This window comes from Notolabrus celidotus, chromosome 15, assembly GCF_009762535.1.
Source record: "Notolabrus celidotus isolate fNotCel1 chromosome 15, fNotCel1.pri, whole genome shotgun sequence".
Taxonomy (NCBI): domain Eukaryota; kingdom Metazoa; phylum Chordata; class Actinopteri; order Labriformes; family Labridae; genus Notolabrus; species Notolabrus celidotus.
In genome coordinates, this window is record NC_048286.1 from 32880901 (window position 1) to 32897899 (window position 16999).

General features: G+C 44.1%; 1 protein-coding gene across 2 annotated transcripts; it reads right to left on the minus strand.

The window, feature by feature from the left end:
* Window positions 1–282: 282 nt before the first annotated feature.
* Window positions 283–16999, minus strand: LOC117826603 (casein kinase I-like). Of its 2 annotated transcripts, XM_034702783.1 has the most exons (12): window positions 16845–16998; window positions 12431–13460; window positions 11822–11891; window positions 10723–10871; window positions 10275–10509; window positions 10081–10166; window positions 9831–9915; window positions 8122–8267; window positions 6523–6603; window positions 3602–3697; window positions 2678–2784; window positions 283–1304 (listed from the first exon to the last, which is right to left on the minus strand). In XM_034702783.1, exons 2-12 carry the CDS (start codon window positions 12728–12730, stop codon window positions 1250–1252), a joined length of 1410 nt encoding a protein of 469 aa, XP_034558674.1. In that variant the 5' UTR covers window positions 12731–13460; window positions 16845–16998; the 3' UTR covers window positions 283–1249. The 2 variants fall into 2 exon arrangements, with proteins under 2 accessions (XP_034558674.1, XP_034558675.1); XM_034702784.1 differs by lacking the exon at window positions 3602–3697 and having other exon boundaries at window positions 8122–8270; window positions 16845–16999.

A 16999-nucleotide genomic window follows, 5' to 3' on the forward strand; every position in this document is an offset into this window, starting at 1 on the left:
TAACAGTTTCCTAACCTGTGCTCTGTGAACTCTCCTACCCTTAATTCCCCTGTCTTCCTCCTCCTCCTCATCGCTCTGTGTCCCAGACTTCTTACACCTCAGAACAACATGCTGGACTCCTCCTCCTGATATCCCTCACACACCTGTCTGCTGTGTCCCTTTCATTTTTAGATGGAGTCCTGAGGAAATGCTAGTTTTCTGTGACTACCAACCTGAGCTTTAAGGTGGGATCTTCATGCTCAACACACACTCCTCTCAGGGAATAAAAACACATCACAGGAATGACAAGATTAAGATTTTTTAATGGAGTTATCTGACTTTCCATCCTCAAAGCCAGAGAAAGAAGAAAAATAAACAAATTTTAAAATACATGTTATTAAAAAACATCGAGGAACACACCTGAAACTACAAAACAAACTTTCTGAACAACTCAAAAAGAGACAAAACATCGTTCCAAATCGTAGACAATCTTTTTTTTAGTTACAAATTAAAACAGGAAAAAAGTCTTCTCATAAACATCTTTATAAACTTTTGATTCTTTTGTTTGTAAGGTTTCATCTGAGGGTGAAAGTGTGTGAGAATAACATGAAGCCTGGTCCGTTGCAGGAACCCGGCGAAGCGACGTACTGTTTACTTACAGTGTTCTCCTTTAAACCAACAAACCTTCAGAGACCATGTGCGAGAGGGAGAGAGCTGCAGCCGGTCATCCAGTCGAGTCTTTGTGTGATGAGCTGGAGGAAGAGTGTCGGTACATGTTTCTAATCTGTGTGCAGGCGTAGTCCGGCAGTCTCAGTGCCTCCTGTATCCTTTGATTTCTGTTATACACGTCTAACTCTTCTGAACCAGTCAGTCAGGAAGAAAAAAACCTACCAATTAAAAGTCCCTCAGAATCAAGAGAAAGGGCCAGGCTGAGTCCAGGTTTTCAGATTTCTTGATCCAGTTCCATTTGGGACCATAATTAGATTGCGACACCGTCTCTTGTACGGTTAGTCCACGCTCACAGCTCCGAGGCCGATCGGGGACAATTCCCACTCTTGTCTGCTTGGTCGGCGCAAAAGAAAATCAGTGAAGCAGCTTAGCAAACATGTTCTGCTGCCCGATGGTCCAGCCAGTCCAGCTGACCCCAAGGCAAAGTAGGTTCTGAGCACTGAGGAGTGACATGAGGGAGGGCTATGGCATAGAGGGCTTAAGACAGAGAGAAGGAAGGAAGCTGAGATGGAGAACGGAGACCGCTGTGACGTCTCCTTTTTCATTTGTGTCTCTGGATGGCTTTCCTCTTCCTCCTCTTAAAGAAACAGCAGCACCTGCAACACAGGAAACACACTTTAACCCCAACACAGGAACACAGAACTAGGGGAAAAAACATGCATTGCAACAAATTTCATTTTTGCAATTCATATTACAGCATTCAAATACAGGATACAGGATACAAATACAGTGTGTTAAATAGTTAGATATAAAACTGCTTAGGTGCATTTCGACCAAAAGTTCCAGGGTCTTTTAACCCCCAGAACTAAAAGGTTCCTGTGCCCCCTTGTTGTCTAGGTTTCGACCGCGGGCTGAAGTCCCGGGTAGATTGTGCAAATCAGGCCAGTGACGTTTACCATAGAAGCAGACGGACAGGCAGGTATCATTATGAGCAACACAACAGTTAGCCTGTTAGCATGAAGAGAATCAGCTGGTGCTGTTTTAGATGGTGCTATATTTCATCACAGATGGATTCACTGAATCAACACGTGAGAGGAGATAAGCGCGAGTAGCAAAGACGTTTCAACACGGCTTTAAAATCCTTTTGAACTCAAAAAGCCGTGATCGCAGAGATCGGCCGGTGTTTTGGTTTAAACAGCGACCCTGTTAACTGGAGACTCTCAGCCGGATGCATCCCTCATAAACGTCTTTAGACCATCATTAAATATCTGATGAGGATATTTTGAAATCTTAATAAAAACTAAACTAGTTTGCATTCCCAGGAACTCCCTCTGTGTTTCAACAGCTGTGTAAACTCCACAAACACTGACACTTTCAGCTGAAGGTCTCCAGTTTACAGGGTCACTTTTAAAACCGGAACACCGGGAGGAGAGACGCATTCACGCTGGGCTGAGAGAAGACTACTGTTACAAGCTGCTAAATCAAGAGAATCACAGCTTCTTCTTTTGAAAAGTACACACACATACAAAAAAGATAGAAGAAATAAAAACTAATGAAAGAAAGAGAAATCAAGAGAATCACAGATGTGTGTGATGTTATTGTGGACGGAGGGAGGAATAAAAACACTGAGGTTAATCTACCAATCAGATACGTTCAGCATTAAAGTACTACCCCCCTAGCTGGGGCTTTTCAGGGGGGAGATTAACTTCCCCTGAACTAAATTTAGACCCTGGTTCCTCCAGTCGAAATGCATGTAGTTCTGGGGTAAAGTTCATGCGGTCCAAAAACGCCTTTTGTTGGCATGTTTGATTTTCACTTTCTGTCTTCTACAAAGTGTTCGGTCATGTCAGTGACCAATAAGAGTGAGGGGTTAGGGCAATTTGATATGAGGAAGTCACGAGAGTAAACACACTAAAGGGTTTTAGATCACACCGATTGACTGTCATTAATAACAAGCTTCTCAACACCTGTGTGAGAGGTGCAGGCTGTGTGTGTGTGTGTGTGCGCCTGTGCGTGCGTTCGTCCTTACTTGGTATCGTCAGCCACTTCCACCTCTGCGTTTGCTGTGATTGGTGCGTTAGAGTGTCCTGCAGTTGGATCGTCTGTGTTCAGATCCCCGTTTGTTGAACTCATCACCTGTTGGGGACAAACAGAAGAAAGGTAGATAAGTGACGGAGGTAGAGATCACACGTGGGGAAGGAGGCAAACTGAAAGACTGCTTTAACATCCACACTGAAGCAGGTAGAGATGAGAGAGGGAGAGAGAGACGTCTGTGGGGGAAACAACATGCTTCCTGTAAACTCTGCTGAGTGTTCCTCACAGCCGAACGACTGAGACAGTAACGGTCCATAACACTGAGGAGGGGGGGGTCCACAATCTAAACTCAGTGACCTGTGGACCTCAGTCTTCTTTCAGCTGGTGTTTTGGCCACATTGAAATCATAACGATGAAAAATCAAACAACAAGCTAATGGACACAGATGTTAAGCGACGTGCTGGACTCCAGTCCAGAGTCTTACCCTGCCTTGGTGTTGGTCTCTGTTCATAATCTGACATAGAGTACGGTCTAGACCTGCTCTGTTTGAAAAAGCGTCTTCAGATAACATTTGTTGTGATTTGGCTCTTTATAAATAAAGATCTAAGAAGTTAGTCTGCCTTCAGAACATCCAACCAGCTCTCTTCCTACCAACAGGTTCATGGAGCACACGCTGCATTCTTCTGCTTATGCCAACATGTCTGCTACCAAGTGAGTCCATGCACACCTGAGACATAAATAAAGTGTCCCAGACCAAACTAGTAACACCCTGCCCCACAGCAGTCCCATGTGGGGGGACTTATTGAGGTACAGACTTGAGGTAAGGTCTACTGCAGAGACAGAGAGAGTCATGCACGCAGAACCAGACAGAGAAGTAAGCAGACAGACAGGAAGCAGAGCTGACCCTTCCTATAAGTACCTGGACAGACCCGCCCAGCCTATCAGCAGTGAGATGGGAGCCCAGCAGCTCTCGATTGGTCACTGGAGTGGGCTGGCTGCCTTTTCCCTCTGGAGACTAGAGAGGAAAGCCGGACGCAGGCAAAATCGAGACAGGGGGAGGAGGGAGGAGGAGGAGGAGGGGAGAGGGAGATCGGAGGAGTGATGGAAAAAGGGAAACAATAAAGAAAGGTGAGATGGAAGAGGAATGACATGACGAGGGGAGGATCGTGAGAGAGGAAGTAAAAGCAGTGAACGAAGGAGAGGCGGGCGGAGGAACAGAATGAGGACAGAGTAAAAAAAAGAAAAGAAACAGTGAATACAGAGTCAGTATCTGAAGGAGGAGCAACAGGAGAGTCAGCACTCGTACGAGCTTCCTCCAGAAAGGTAGGAGGTGGTCCCTTAGACCTCAGGGGCCACACACAAGCTGACTCTAAGGGACTTCTTAAACCAGGACAGATGAGCAACATATGTTTGTCATGGGAACAAGTAGGGGTGAGTGATAAAACCATGAAGTGAACCACGAAACTGATAAAAGAATATGATTGGTTCCTGTGCAGAATGGGTTGAAATGCTGTAAAACTTTAATTAACAGCTCAGGCGTTATGAGCTCAATCTGCAGACTCGTGTCAGACGCCTTTAACTCTCCTGCAAAGATTCTACAAAAGAATAAACAGCACAAAAACAACGCAGGTACAACATGAGGCTCATGAAAAAAACATTGATTAAAAGTCACTGATCTGATCCTGCTATGCAAGAAAGAGCATCTAGGCTAACCTGCTGCACTGAGGGAGGGAGGGAGGGAGGGATATGTCTGTTTATCATTTCACTTTAACTCTTCCTGTCTTTCCCTCTCTCTCCTCTCTCTGCCTGTCTCTCACTTTAACTCTTCCTGTCCCATTAAAGTTACTAACCATAGACCTTTCTGGAGTCCCTGAGCTCCCTTGTCTCGTAGGTTCCTCTGGATCTCTGCTGTAGATTCCTTTTTTGGGGTCTGTCATTCATCCTCTCTGTCTTTATTTTATTCCTTCCTTCTGTCTTCTTTCCTTTTTCCTTACTTTATGTCCTTTCTTTTCTTTCTTGCTTTCTTTACTTCTTTCCCCTTTTTATTCCTTCTTTCTTTCTTTCATTCCTTCACAATCTTATTCTTCTCGTCTCCCTCACTTTTCTCTTTTCTTAGACCTTTCTGGAGTCCCTGAGCTCCCTTGTCTTGAAGATTCCTTTTTTGGGGTCTGTCATTCATTCTTTTCTTCTCTATTTTATTCCTTCCTTCTTTCTTTCTTTCCTTTTTCCTTACTTTCTGTCCTTTCTTTTCCTTTCTTTCTTTCTGTACTTCTTTCCCCTTTTTTCCTTTCATTCCTTCTTCCTTTCATGTTTCTTCGTCCTTTATGTCTCCTTTTCTTATCCAGTCCTTTCTCTCTGTCATTCTTTCACAATCTTATTCTACTCCTCTCCCTCTCTTTTCTCTTTTCTTAGACCTTTCTGGAGTCCCTGAGCTCCTTTGTCTCGTAGGTTCCTCTGGATCTCTGCTGTAGATTCCTTTTTTGGGTCTGTTATTCATCCATCCTTTCTTTCTTTGTTTCTTTGTTTCTTTGTTTCTTTCTTTCTTTCTTTCTTTCTTTGTCCTTTATGTCTCCTTTTCTTATCCCGTCCTTTCCCTCTTTCATTTATTCTCCTCTTTTTCTTTCTTCTCCTCTCCCTCTCTTCTCTCTTTTCATAAACCTTTCTGGAGTCCCTGAGCTCCCTTGTCTCATAGGTTCCTCTGGATCTCTGCTGTAGATTCCTTTTTTTGGGGTCTGTCATTCATCCTTTCTGTCTTTATTTTATTCCTTCCTTCTGTCTTCTTTCCCTTTTTCCCTTTTTATTCCTTCTTTCTTTCTGTCTTTCTTTCTTTCATGTTTCTTCGTCCTTTATGTCTCCTTTTCTTATCCAGTCCTTTCTCTCACAATCTTATTCTACTCCTCTCCCTCTCTTTTCTCTTTTCTTAGACCTTTCTGGAGTCCCTGAGCTCCCTTGTCTCGTAGGTTCCTCTGGATCTCTACTGTAGATTCCTTTTTTGGGTCTGTCATTCGTTCTCTTTCTTTCTTTCTTTCTTTCTTTCCTTTCTTGCTTTCTTTACTTATTTCATTCCCTTTTCCTTTCATTCTTTCATTCCTTCTTTCTCTTTTTATTCCTTTTTCTTTTCATTCCTTTCTTTCTTTCATTCCTTTTTCCTTTCATTCTATCTTTATTTCTCTCTTTATACCTTTTTCATTTAATTCCAATCTTTCTGTCATTCTTTCATTCCTTCTTTCTCTCTTTATTACTTTTTCCTTTCATCCTTTCTTTTCTTCTTTATTTTATTCCTTCCTTCTTTCATTCTTTTTTTCTTTCCTTTTTCCCTTTTTATTCTTTCTTTCTTTCTTTCTTTCTTTCTTTCTTTCCATGTTTCCTCTGGATCTCTGCTGCTGTGGACGTGCCAGACTCCAGCTGTTGCAACTACTACTATCCGTCTCCCCACTATCATCTCTCTCTCTCTTCATCTCCCTCTATCCCTCTCTCCAACACGGTCTCAGCAGATGTGTGTCTAACATGAGTCTGGTCCTGCTGGAGGTTTCTGCCTGTTAAAGGAAGTTCGTCCTTGCCACTGTAACTTGCTAAATGTTGCAAAGTGCAGAGAAACATTTATTGTTGGTGCTCTGATGGGATTTCTACAATGATTGATGTTGCAAACGGTGTCATAAGTGTGTTCAGGCTCTGAGGGGTACAAGCAGAGAGAAGCCCCCCCCAGAAGAGAGACATGTGTGGAGGGAGCAGCACTATGAGTTGGATGCACAGTGGCAAGATGAGCACGTGTGTCCGTCAGTCACATACAAAAACATACACAGAGTTCCTGAGCTGTTAACACTACAGGTGTGTGCATACCTGGTTTTTGGTTTGCAGCGCTTTATCTCTGTTGCTTGCTTGAAGAGGAGTCTCGCTGGCAACTGGACCAATAGGAGTGGGCTAGAAAACAAAACGTTAAAAACATCAAATCTGAAAGCTTTGCAGGGATTGGGCTGAATTTGCTGATTTTGTTGTGTATGAAACGTGGAAGGAGCCCCCATGGTGCTAGGTCGGGAAAAACAAAGAGACGTGCAAATCAGGGGGCTTAGATTGCAATTTCCTGGGTACAGATTTTGGCTCTAACGGCATTTTTCTACTGCAGGAACTTTACCCCTGAACTACATGAGTTTCAACCGGTGGACCCAGGGTCTAAATTTAGTTCCAGGGAAGTTAATCTCCCCCCTGAAAAGCCCCTGCTAGGAGGGTAGTACTTTTCAAAGGTCAACGTATCTGATTGGTAGATTAACCTCAGTGTTTCTATTCCTCCCTCCGTCCACAATAACATCACACACATCTGTGATTCTCTTGATTTCTCTTTCTTTCATTAGTTTTTATTTGTTCTATCTTTTTTGTATGTGTGTGTACTTTTCAAAAGAAGAAGCTGTGATTCTCTTGATTTAGCAGCTTGTAACAGTAGTCTTCTCTCAGCCCACCGTGAATGCGTCTCTCCTTCCGGTGTTCCGGTTTTAAAAGTGACCCTGTAAACTGGAGACCTTCAGCTGAACGTGTCAGTGTTTGTGGAGTTTACACAGCTGTTGAAACACAGAGGGAGTTCCTGGGAATGCAAACTAGTTTAGTTTTTATTAAGATTTCAAAATATCCTCATCAGATATTTAATGATGGTCTAAAGACGTATATGAGGGATGCATCCGGCTGAGAGTCTCCAGTTAACAGGGTCGCTGTTTAAACCAAAACACCGGCCGATCTCTGCCACGGCTTTTTGAGTTCAAAAGGATTTTAAAGCCGCGTTGAAACGTCTTTGCTACTCACGCTTATCTCCTCTCACGTGTTGATTCAGTGAATCCATCTGTGATGAAATATAGCACCATCTAAAACAGCGCCAGCTGAGTCTCTTCATGCTAACAGGCTAACTGTTGTGTTGCTCATAATGATACCTGCCTGTCCGTCTGCTTCTATGGTGTCATCTGTGATGAATGGCATTCCTCTTTGTTTTACTGCCCTCTACTGGTCTGGTGGTGTAGTGCATTTACTGTTTTTTCCTCCATACATCACTGGCCTGATTTACACAATCTACCCGGGACTTCAGCCCGCGGTCGAAACGCAGACAACAATGGGGGCACAGGAACCTTTTAGTTCAGGGTAAAGTAGTTCTGGGGGCTAAAAGACTCCGGAACTCTTGGTTGAAATCTGTGGGCACAGATTTACAGGTGTCTTTTCTTTTCTTTACCTTGCACCAGAGGAGCTCTGTAAGTTTCAGCCTGGCTTCAGATCTCAGCTTACACAGAAGAGTCTCTTTGACTTTATGAAAACATGATTTTTAGTTCATGGCTTGACTTCATCAGTTACTGCTTTCACATTCGATAAGGTCATGTATCACCCGTCCCTTAAAACACAGGTACCTTAATCTTTGACAGCTCACTTAGTGCACCAAACACAAAAGACCCACTCCACACTCACCAGTGGTTTCCCTGTCCAGTCGTACTGGTAATCAAAGATGTATCCGTTCCTGTCGAAGAGGTCTGTAAAGAGTTTCCTCAGATAGTCGTAGTCCGGCTTCTCGAAGAAGTCAAGGCGACGCACATACCGCAGGTAGGTAGCCATCTCTTCTGTTACATAGAAATAAAAACACAAACACACAGTGGCAACAAATCAGTGGTTACATCAGTCAACACCTGGAATCAACATTTGGTTTTAGTGACAACCACCAGATCCATCTCTGATCCGCTGCGGTCCGGAGCAGGACCGCCGGACAGCTGGAGTCATGTGACCGAGGTTTTCCTCGCGGTAATCACTGAATCAAGGATTCTCCTCCTCCTCTCCTCCTCTCCTCCTCTCCTCCTCTCCTCATCCATGTTGTCTTTCTGGTCCTCTGAAAACCTCTGACCTGTTGACTCCAGGCCTGGCTCCGCTCATCATGACTTTGGTTTGTTGTTGTAGTTAAAGGTGACATATCCCGCTTTTTTCATCAACATATATTGGTCTAAGAGGTCCCCAAAACACGTCTTTAAAGTTTATGCTCAAAAAAACTCTTTGAAATCAGATTTTGGTCTGCCTGAAAAACCCTCTTCTTCAGTCCTCCTCAGAACAGTCTGTTTTCTCTCTGACCACGCCCCCTCAGGAAGTGGGTGTGGCCTCGGCTGTCCAGCACGTTGATCTAATGTTTACATGTTGGCTGAATATACACGGCTGCTCAGAGATCACGTTACTTCAACCCTCTGAATCTGATCCAGAATCTGATCCTGACAGAGAGGCGCCTGCAGCAGGACCTTTCTGAACCATTGGTCACAGATTTAGTGTTTCTTGTTGTTTTATTTGTCAGTATGTCGACGTGTGTCTTGGTACACAGCTACTAACATGTAGCTATGTGGCTATGCTAACTAGCACTAGCACTTATCCATGAAAACTAAAAATCATCCACTAGATCTTCAAATCTGCAGACGTGGGGAGTAAAACCGACCTTTGTGTTTATTAAGACAGCCTACAACTAGCATGCCTCCCTCCTAAGCTCCTTGTTAGCACACGTGTGTGCAGGGAATGAAAAACGGAGGAGGGGTTGAGTTGTATTTTATACAGTCTATGGGCTGAACAAGCTCCGAGCTCTGACTTCCTGTTACAGACCGGATGGCGTTGTGACGTAACAAAAACACTGAAAACTGAAACGGCTGGTTTCAGCACACATTTACAGAAAGGTGGAGAAATCAGAACAGGGGCAGAATGGATTCTTTTCATTCCCGGGGGGATTGTAGACAGGGACACAGATTTCAGGTAGAGAACCATTAAAAAGTCCATTTTGCATGATATGTCACCTTTAAGTGAAATACGATCTGGTGATAACACAGAGTGTTTTATTCTGAAAGTTAACCGGATGTTTTCATTTTGTTTTGGTGAAACCTGACTTCCTGTCCCGCTCCATCTGCTCTGTTGAGTTGATGCGTCGTGCTCCAGCATCCAAAAATAGAAGTCTTCTGTATCTGATCCGGAGGACTCCGACCTGCCAAATCAGAGACGCAGCTGGAACGCAACGGAGCGGATCCAGTGGAAGTTAACACATTGACTAGAATAGAAACCTATCAGATCTGGTGCTGTGACGGATCAGAGACGGATCTGGTTGAATTTGGCCGTCAGCATGAGGGTCTTTCTCTACTGGTGTGTTCTTTCATACAAACCTGGGAAGTTTTCACAGAGGACCTCTACAGGTGTGTCTCTCTTTGTGTCACCTATCTTCTGATAACGTTCTTTCAGCGTGTCCGCCTGAAAAGAGAAATAAACGTATTCATGACAGGAAATAAACAGATCTATGAACTGAGAGAGTTTGTTTGTTTTTCAGTATAATGGTATCTTTTTGCAGAAAATCTCTGAACTCGTGTTGAACATGACGCTGGCATTGACACCAGTACATAGTAGATGTCTTCCTACCTTGAGTCCCTGCCAGGGTAAGCTGCCTCGCAGGAAGTACATGAACATGTGGCCTAAAGCTTCAAGGTCATCTCGTCTGCTTTGCTCTGAAAGAAATAAAGAACAGTTATTGTCACACACACACAGCTCTTAAAGCGGTTTCATTTCTATGGTTGATGATGATGTTGTTGTTGTTGTTGGTGTGTGCAGCTAACCTTTCCCCAGATGTGTATTGATGCTCATGTATCTAGCAGTTCCAGTCAGACTCTTGTGTTCTCTGTAGGGGATGTGTTTCTTAGTCTCAGGGTCTATGTATTCCTTTGCCAGCCCAAAGTCTATGATGTGGATCGTGTGCTGCCTTTTGGAGCCGGGTCGGCCCACCAGGAAGTTCTCAGGCTTCACGTCTCGGTAAATCAGGCTTCTGGTGTGAACAAACTCCATCCGGGTTATCTGAAGACAACAACAGAAGACGAAAACAAAGAGAGCAGTTAACAAGTGTTCTCAGGTTTAAAGAACGTGTGTCAAAGAACTGAGACGAGTCGTTTCTGTACGAGAAGAACGGATCAGAGACGGACCGGACACAGATCTGTTTGTGTGCTTTGTGAAACAGACAGCATGGTTTTTGTCTCATGTGCACAGGTTTACCAAGCCCTGAGGTCTTACCAGTTGTATGGCTATCATGAGGACAGTCTTTAGAGAGAAGGTCCGGTCGCAGAGGTCAAACAGGTCTTCTAAGCTGGGTCCCAGAAGTTCCAGAACCATCGCATTGTATTTACCACATGGTCCAAAGTAAAATACTTGGGGTACGCCCTCTGTAAGGAAGAGAGAACAGGCATGGATCATTTATGTCAGTTTTACCCAAAACAAGACTTCACTCACCGAGTAACAGCTCCGGACAAATATTCAGAATGAAAGCAGAGTGTGAAAACGAGGGATGAAGAGCATCCCAGAGTGTTACCAAACTTTATGTTTGTCCTTGGAAGATATTCTTTAGAGCTAGCTTGCTTTGGACCAGGTCTTAGTTATGCTGCTATAGGCTCAGACTGCCTACCTGTCTTTCCCTCTCTCTCCTCTCTCTGCCTGTCTCTCACTTTAACTCTTCCTGTCCCATTAAAGTTACTAACCATAGACCTTTCTGGAGTCCCTGAGCTCCCTGGTCTCATAGGTTCCTCTGGATCTCTGCTGTAGATTCCTTTTTTGGGTCTGTCATTCGTTCTCTTTCTTTCTTTCTGTCCTTTCTAGCTTTCTTTACTTCTTTCTTTCCCTTTTCCTTTCATTCCTTTCTTTCTTTCTTTCTGTCCTTTCTAGCTTTCTTTACTTCTTTCTTTCCCTTTTCCTTTCATTCCTTTCTTTCTTTCTTTCTCTTTATTCTTTTTTCATTTCATTCCTTTCTTTTTCATTCCATCCTTCTCTCTTTATTCCTTTTTCTTTTCCCTCCTTTCTTTCTTTCTTTCTCTTTATTCCTTTTTCCTTTCATTTGAATCTTTCTGTCATTCTTTTATTCCTTCTTTCTCTCTTTATTCTTTTTTCTTTTCATTCCTTTCTTTCATTATAATCTAATTTGTTGAGATAAACATGAAAGGCTCAACCTCCAGTTTATGATAAAATGTTAAAACTGTAAGATTGAAGGTCCAGGGACAAACATAATGGTCCTCAATGATGCGGTCTACGGCAACATTCATTCTTCACACGTCAAAGATATCAGTCAAAGAGAATGGAGGGAATTGGCATGAATAGATATGGCACAAAAAAAGATTCTCACCTGAACATCCCAGCTGTTTGTAGAATCGATACTCTAGGTGGAGCTGTGGCGCCCGGGACTTAATCGGCTCCTAAACAGAAGAATTATCCGTCAGTTCAATTGCTGTAGACGTCCTCCAGCTGTGGACGTGCTGGACTCCAGCGGCAACAGCGTCTACTACTCGTCTCATCACTACCACCGCTCCCTCTCTCTCTTATTCTCCTCTATCCCTCTCTCCAACTCAGTCTCAGCAGATGTGTGTCTAACATGAGTCTGGTCCTGCTGGAGGTTTCTGCCTGTTAAAGGAAGTTTTTCCTCGCCGTTGTAACTAGCTAAATACTGTGAGGTGCATGCTCATGGTGGATTAAGGTGGGGTCAGACTGAGTCTTATCCTGTCTTGGTGTTGGGTCTCTGTTCATAATTTGACATAGAGTGGTCTAGACCTGCTCTGTTTGTAAAAGCATCTTGAGATATGTTCCATATTTAGACAACAGCGTCATATTCTAGCAGGTCAAATCTGAATCTTGAACATGTTTCAGATAGAAGTCGTGTTTTTATCTCTTTCAAGTCTGACTTTGTTTTCTGTCCTGAGTAAAGAGAAAATGTGAATAAAGAGAAATTGTTTTTTACCAGTTTGATTGCGACGTATTCGTTGGTGTACAGGTTCTTTCCAAGTCGTAGCTCGCCAAAGTTCCCGCATCCAATCTTCTTCCCGACCCGGAAGTTTGGTCCGACCATCAGGACCCCGGAGTTCGAGCCGCCACTTCGACCGCCGTGCCCCGATCGACTTCCCGCCTTTGAAGACATCCTCTTCCCCTCCTCGGTCTCTCCCTTCCCTCCACCACCCCCTCCCCCTCCTCCTCCTCCTCCTCCTGCTCCTCCTCCTCCTCCTCCCCCTCCTCCTCCGACTCCTCGCTTGTCAAAGTCCATCAGTTTGTGGTAGCCTGGCCTCTCCACGATTAAGCTGTTTCCATTCAACCAACACAACTACCAAAACAACTGCCCAGCAGCGAGACTGAGATTGGGGTTAGGCTGTTGGCTCCTGAGGACCGGGTGTGATCTGCTGAACTGGGACAATGATGAGATACTGGACTAGAGGTGAATGAGGCTGTGCTGGATCGTGCTTAGTGAAAATAAACAACGCAGGATGATTGTTAAATATTAAATAGATGGATAAATGGCGAAATAGACGATGTCATGAAAGAGGAATGACAAGATGGTTGGGGGATGGGGAGGGGGGGGCGCCTCTATTTAATCGGATATCGCCCCTTGTAGGGGCCAGAGAGGGTGTTGGATGAGAGGAGGATACAAGCAAGATCCTTGACCATTCGTGGCTAGCCAAATGCTAACATTCTATATGAAATGATGAAGCTATACTAGCTTCAAGCTTAATCATACCTGTCCACCATGACAGCCACACACCGAACCCCAATGCAGACTAAGACAGCGGCAGTACGTTGATTTGATCACAGTGGAAATGTTTCTACCAGGTGAGACTACATCCCTCGGGTGTTTGGTGTATTTCCACAGGTCAGAGTTACTGCGAGGTGCTGATCCTGAGTCCACTGCCCATCAGTCCACTGGGAATCCTGTACTACGAAACACAAGGCCTCCGTTCCTCAAGAGTCCAGAGTACGCTGCAGCAGTCTGAATGTTCAACCTGAAAGACAGAGGAAAAACAAATCAGGTCTCCCACCTGACTCCCACGCCACAGCAGTCTGTTGTCATCAAACAAGGTTGAGCTCGCGGACATTGAATGGGGAAGCCGGTTATGCTAAAGGGGGCAGAGCTAACCTCCTACAACAACCGACAGCTGGATTCAAGTGACAAAGTTTTTCCCAACTCAGCAGATAATCCTCCTCCCTCTCTGTCCTCACAGTGAGCTCCTGTTTATTCCTGATCCCATTAAAACCGGTAGAGTCACAGAGTTTGGGGAAGCCGTGCGTACAGAAATTTAATCAGTGTCGGATATATTCCAGATGAGGGAATCTCTGATGGTCCCTACGTCACACAACACACATCACCGTAGGGCCAAGCCATTTCTTAACCATGTTTATTTCTGCTGTAAAGATCGTCTTCTTTGAATGGGTGTGTATGTGGTTTCCTGTGTTTCTGCAGCCAGCCTCTAGTGGACGCTCGATGAACTGCAGCTTATAACACTTCGCCATCTGCTTCATCGTTAGACCGGATGTTGCCGCTTGGGCTATTGTTAGCACTCACAACTGTCATGCTAGCATTATCCAGTTGTCCTGGTGTCACGATATCAGGAGAAAAGTTATAACACATATATAATACTGTAACAGCTCTACTGTTTGTTAAACCTGTTCAGTGTAGAAGTTCTTAATTCCTACAGTGTTGACAGTCAGTGAAGGCATCAGGAGAGGTGTAGAGTGTGTGAGCGGGAGAGAGGAGAGACAAGAGGAGAAGGTCTTCATTCATTCAAACATTGATTGTTGCTTCGTTGGTTGGCGTGGTCACGGCCGACACTTGTCAGAGCCCCCGTGGTGAGAGCTTCTTAGATTCTGATCTGGACTACAGTCCTGAGCAAAGCACCTCATCGGGTCAGAGGGGACAGGCCCGAGGTGGAGCGAGAGGGGCAGTCAGTAGAGTCAGGGGAAGCAGAGGCAGGGGACGGGGAGTGAACGCCGGGGAAATGTACGCTTTGCAGAAGGCGGGCAGGACGGGATTTGATTGGTTTCATAATCTGGCTCTTGATGGCAGGGATTGGTGTTTTCTAGGGATGCACCGATCCTACTTTTTAGGTCCTGATACCGATATCGATACCTGGGCTTTGGTATCTGCCGATACGGATACTAGCCGATCCGATCCCGGCATTGATTTAAAGGTGACATATCACGCTTTTTTCATCAATATGTATTGGTCTAAGAGGTCCCCAAAACATGTCTTTTGAGTTTATTGCTCAAAAAAACACTTTGAAATCAGATTTTGGTCTGCCTGAAAAGCCCTCTTCTTCAGTCCTCCTCAGAACACTCTGTTTTCCCTCTGACCACGCCCCCTCAGGAAGTGGATGTGCCTCGGCTGTCCAGCACGTTGATCTAATGTTTACATGTTGGCTGAATATACACGGCTGCTCAGAGATCACGTTACTTCAACCCTCTGAATCTGATCCAGAATCTGATCCTGACGGAGAGGCGCCTGCAGCAGGACCTTTCTGAACCATTGGTCACAGATTTAGTGTTTCTTGTTGTTTTATTTGTCAGCATGTTGACGTGTGTCTTGGTACACAGCTACAGCTACAGCTACGAACATGTAGCTATGTGGCTATGCTAACTAGCGCTAGCACTTATCCATGAAAAATAAAAATGATCCACTAGATCTTCAAATCTGCAGACGTGGGGAGTAAAACCGACCTTTGTGTTTATTAAGACAGCCTACAACTAGCATGCCTCCCTCCTAAGCTCCTTGTTAGCACACATGTGTGCAGGACTGAAAAACAGAGGAGGGGTTGAGTTGTATTTTATACAGTCTATGGGCTGAACAAGCTCCGAGCTCTGACTTCCTGTTACAGACCGGATATGGTTGTGACGTATGACAAAACACTGAAGTCTGAAACGGCTGGTTTCAGCACACATTTACAGAAAGGTGGAGAAATCAGAACAGGGGCAGAATGGATTCTTTTCATTCTCGGGGGGTTTGTAGACAGGGACACATATTTCAGGTAGAGAACCATTAAGAAGTCCATTTTGCATGATATGTCACCTTTAACAATCTCTATTCCTTAATGTGAGGACAGAATCATGTTTTGGCAACTTCAGGCTTTTCTGACTTTGTAAACCCAAAATAAAACAAACGTTTTTAAACTCACAGTATCATTATTCACGAGATCATAAATATGTACCTGCAGTTTGTTGAGTAAATCTTCATAACCAACAGATATCAGAATTCAACTGTAAACCTCAGCAGTGCATAAGAGGAATTGGCTTCTGTTGTAAACACAGAAAAGCATAGAACTGAGATGAATAGATCTGCCAAATGGATCGGCACTATATATCGGCCCCTTGTCGCCGATATCCGATCTAGCCGATATCCGACACCAGGATCGGATCGGTGCATCCCTAGTGTTTTCCCAGGTTTACTCCGGCTGTAGATTGAGGCTCTTTTTTAAGATCACATTATGTATTGATTACCAACGGGACATAAAGATCCTTTTAACCAGTATGACAAAAAGTGGATCTAAATCTGAACACCAACCCCAGCTTTAATTTTGGGAAGAGATACAATCATGTCAATGTCATGATTTCTTATTTAATGCTTGAAATAAGAAATCATGACTTTGAAAAATCAGTTTTAACTTGTGAGTGTTGATCAAACAGATTTGGAACAGCTGATTTTCTAGTTTCAAGCATGTATTACTCAAAATAGGTCCTAAATGATCTCAGTAACAAGCTGTAATATCTCACTGAGGTGATTTAGGATCAAAACAATGAAAACAAGTGAAACACTGTAACATTAAAATCTGCTCAGTGAGAGAAACTAGTGAGATCTTCAGTCTGACTCAGATTCAGGTTCTGCAGTGTGTTGAGCTCTAAGGCCAGAGGAGCTCGAGCTTGCTAATGAGGCTAATGTTAGCTGTGAACGACAGCAGCAGATTACATCAAACTTCATCACATACAGACACGACAGCAGACATTATGTAGAAGTCCAGATGTCAAAAAGAGAACTATGATTTAGTTAGAAGTCAAACTGTGTTCCTGTGAGCCTGGTAACGCAGCAGTTAGCTGTAGGCCTCAGTCATGTTTGTATGAGTGTTTGCTAACAACATTAGCATCACAGTAACACATTAAACACCGAGGTGGAGAGAAAGTGAAACATAAATAAATCAGATTAAAGTATATTAACATACAGGAGTGTGTGTGTAGCATTAACACACAGCAGCACAGCCAGGTTAGCTGACTGTAGTAAACAGAGAGAAGCTAACATGTTAGCTAAGTAGCCTTCGTTGGTTGAGTGTGAATGTCTTCATGTCAGAAACAAACAAAGCTCCTTTAATTCAGACTTTTAGTGAAGTTACTGAACAGATTACCTTCTCTGGGTTCTCCTGAAGCTGTGTTGATAGCCTGGATTAGGTGTCAGTGTTGTGGTTTCCTTCCTCTGGTTTCCGCGCTCATCTGGATCCTGTGTGTTCAGACCATCAGACCGACAGACCGAGAGAGAGAGGGGAGCTCACAGTGGAGAACA

Excerpts from the sequence above, each read along its gene's own strand:
- LOC117826603 (XM_034702783.1), bottom strand. The coding sequence starts at position 12,730 with ATGGACTTTGACAAGCGAGGAGTCGGAGGAGGAGGGGGAGGAGGAGGA. Across the intron at positions 11,892-12,430 it reads AATACGTCGCAATCAAACTG|GAGCCGATTAAGTCCCGGGC; the intron begins GTAAAAAACAAT and ends TCTTCTGTTTAG. Across the intron at positions 1,305-2,677 it reads GAAGTGGCTGACGATACCAA|GTGCTGCTGTTTCTTTAAGA; the intron begins GTAAGGACGAAC and ends CCTGTGTTGCAG.